This window comes from Myotis davidii, unplaced genomic scaffold (genome assembly GCF_000327345.1).
Source record: "Myotis davidii unplaced genomic scaffold, ASM32734v1 scaffold281, whole genome shotgun sequence".
NCBI lineage: Eukaryota > Metazoa > Chordata > Mammalia > Chiroptera > Vespertilionidae > Myotis > Myotis davidii.
In genome coordinates, this window is record NW_006293784.1 from 2,031,163 (window position 1) to 2,031,694 (window position 532).

Sequence of the window (532 nt, forward strand, 5' to 3'; positions counted from 1 at the left end):
GGGGGGTACGGGGAAAGCGGAACCCCCGCGAGTTTTGACAGGTGGAGGGGGTTGAGGAGGTCAAGTGGACACAGCCCGGAGGGGTCACAAGCGACTCACCCAGCCCTCGAAGGTGTCGGAGGCGCCGGCGGTGCGCAGCAGCTCGTGGAACTGCAGGGTGCAGTTGGCCACGAAGTGGTCGTAGCCCAGGGGCGTCTCGTGGAAGACGGCCAGCTCCAGGTGACCGCCGTCAGTGACATTGGCGCAGAACTCCTCGTTGTACGTGGGCTTGTTGGTCTTCTGCTTGGTGCTGGTCTGGCCCACGCGCACCTGGTCCACGCTCACGGTCAGGTAGGGATCCAGCAGCTGGTAGCCCTTCTTGAAGAGCGAGTGGCGCAGGGACCAGCGGGTGGGCTGCAGCCCCACGGCCTCGCCGATGCGGACCCTCAAGTAGCCATTGAACTTCATGGTGTCGGACGACATGCCGGCGCCGCTGCCCCGGCCCCGGGGGGCCGCCCTGGCTCCCGGTGGGGGAGCCTGGAGCCCCTGCTCA

At 67.5% G+C, this 532-nt stretch overlaps 1 protein-coding gene across 2 annotated transcripts in view; it reads right to left on the reverse strand.

The window, feature by feature from the left end:
- The window catches only part of PRKCH (protein kinase C eta), a 226,610-nt gene extending 226,084 nt beyond the window's left edge, over positions 1-526 (reverse strand). For both annotated transcript variants that reach the window (XM_006767644.2, XM_015566469.1), the window contains exon 1: positions 100-526. In XM_006767644.2, the coding sequence (XP_006767707.1) occupies positions 100-462 (363 nt within the window). In that variant the 5' untranslated portion in view covers positions 463-526. The remainder of the gene's footprint in view (positions 1-99) is intronic.
- Between the last annotated feature and the right edge of the window lie 6 nt (positions 527-532).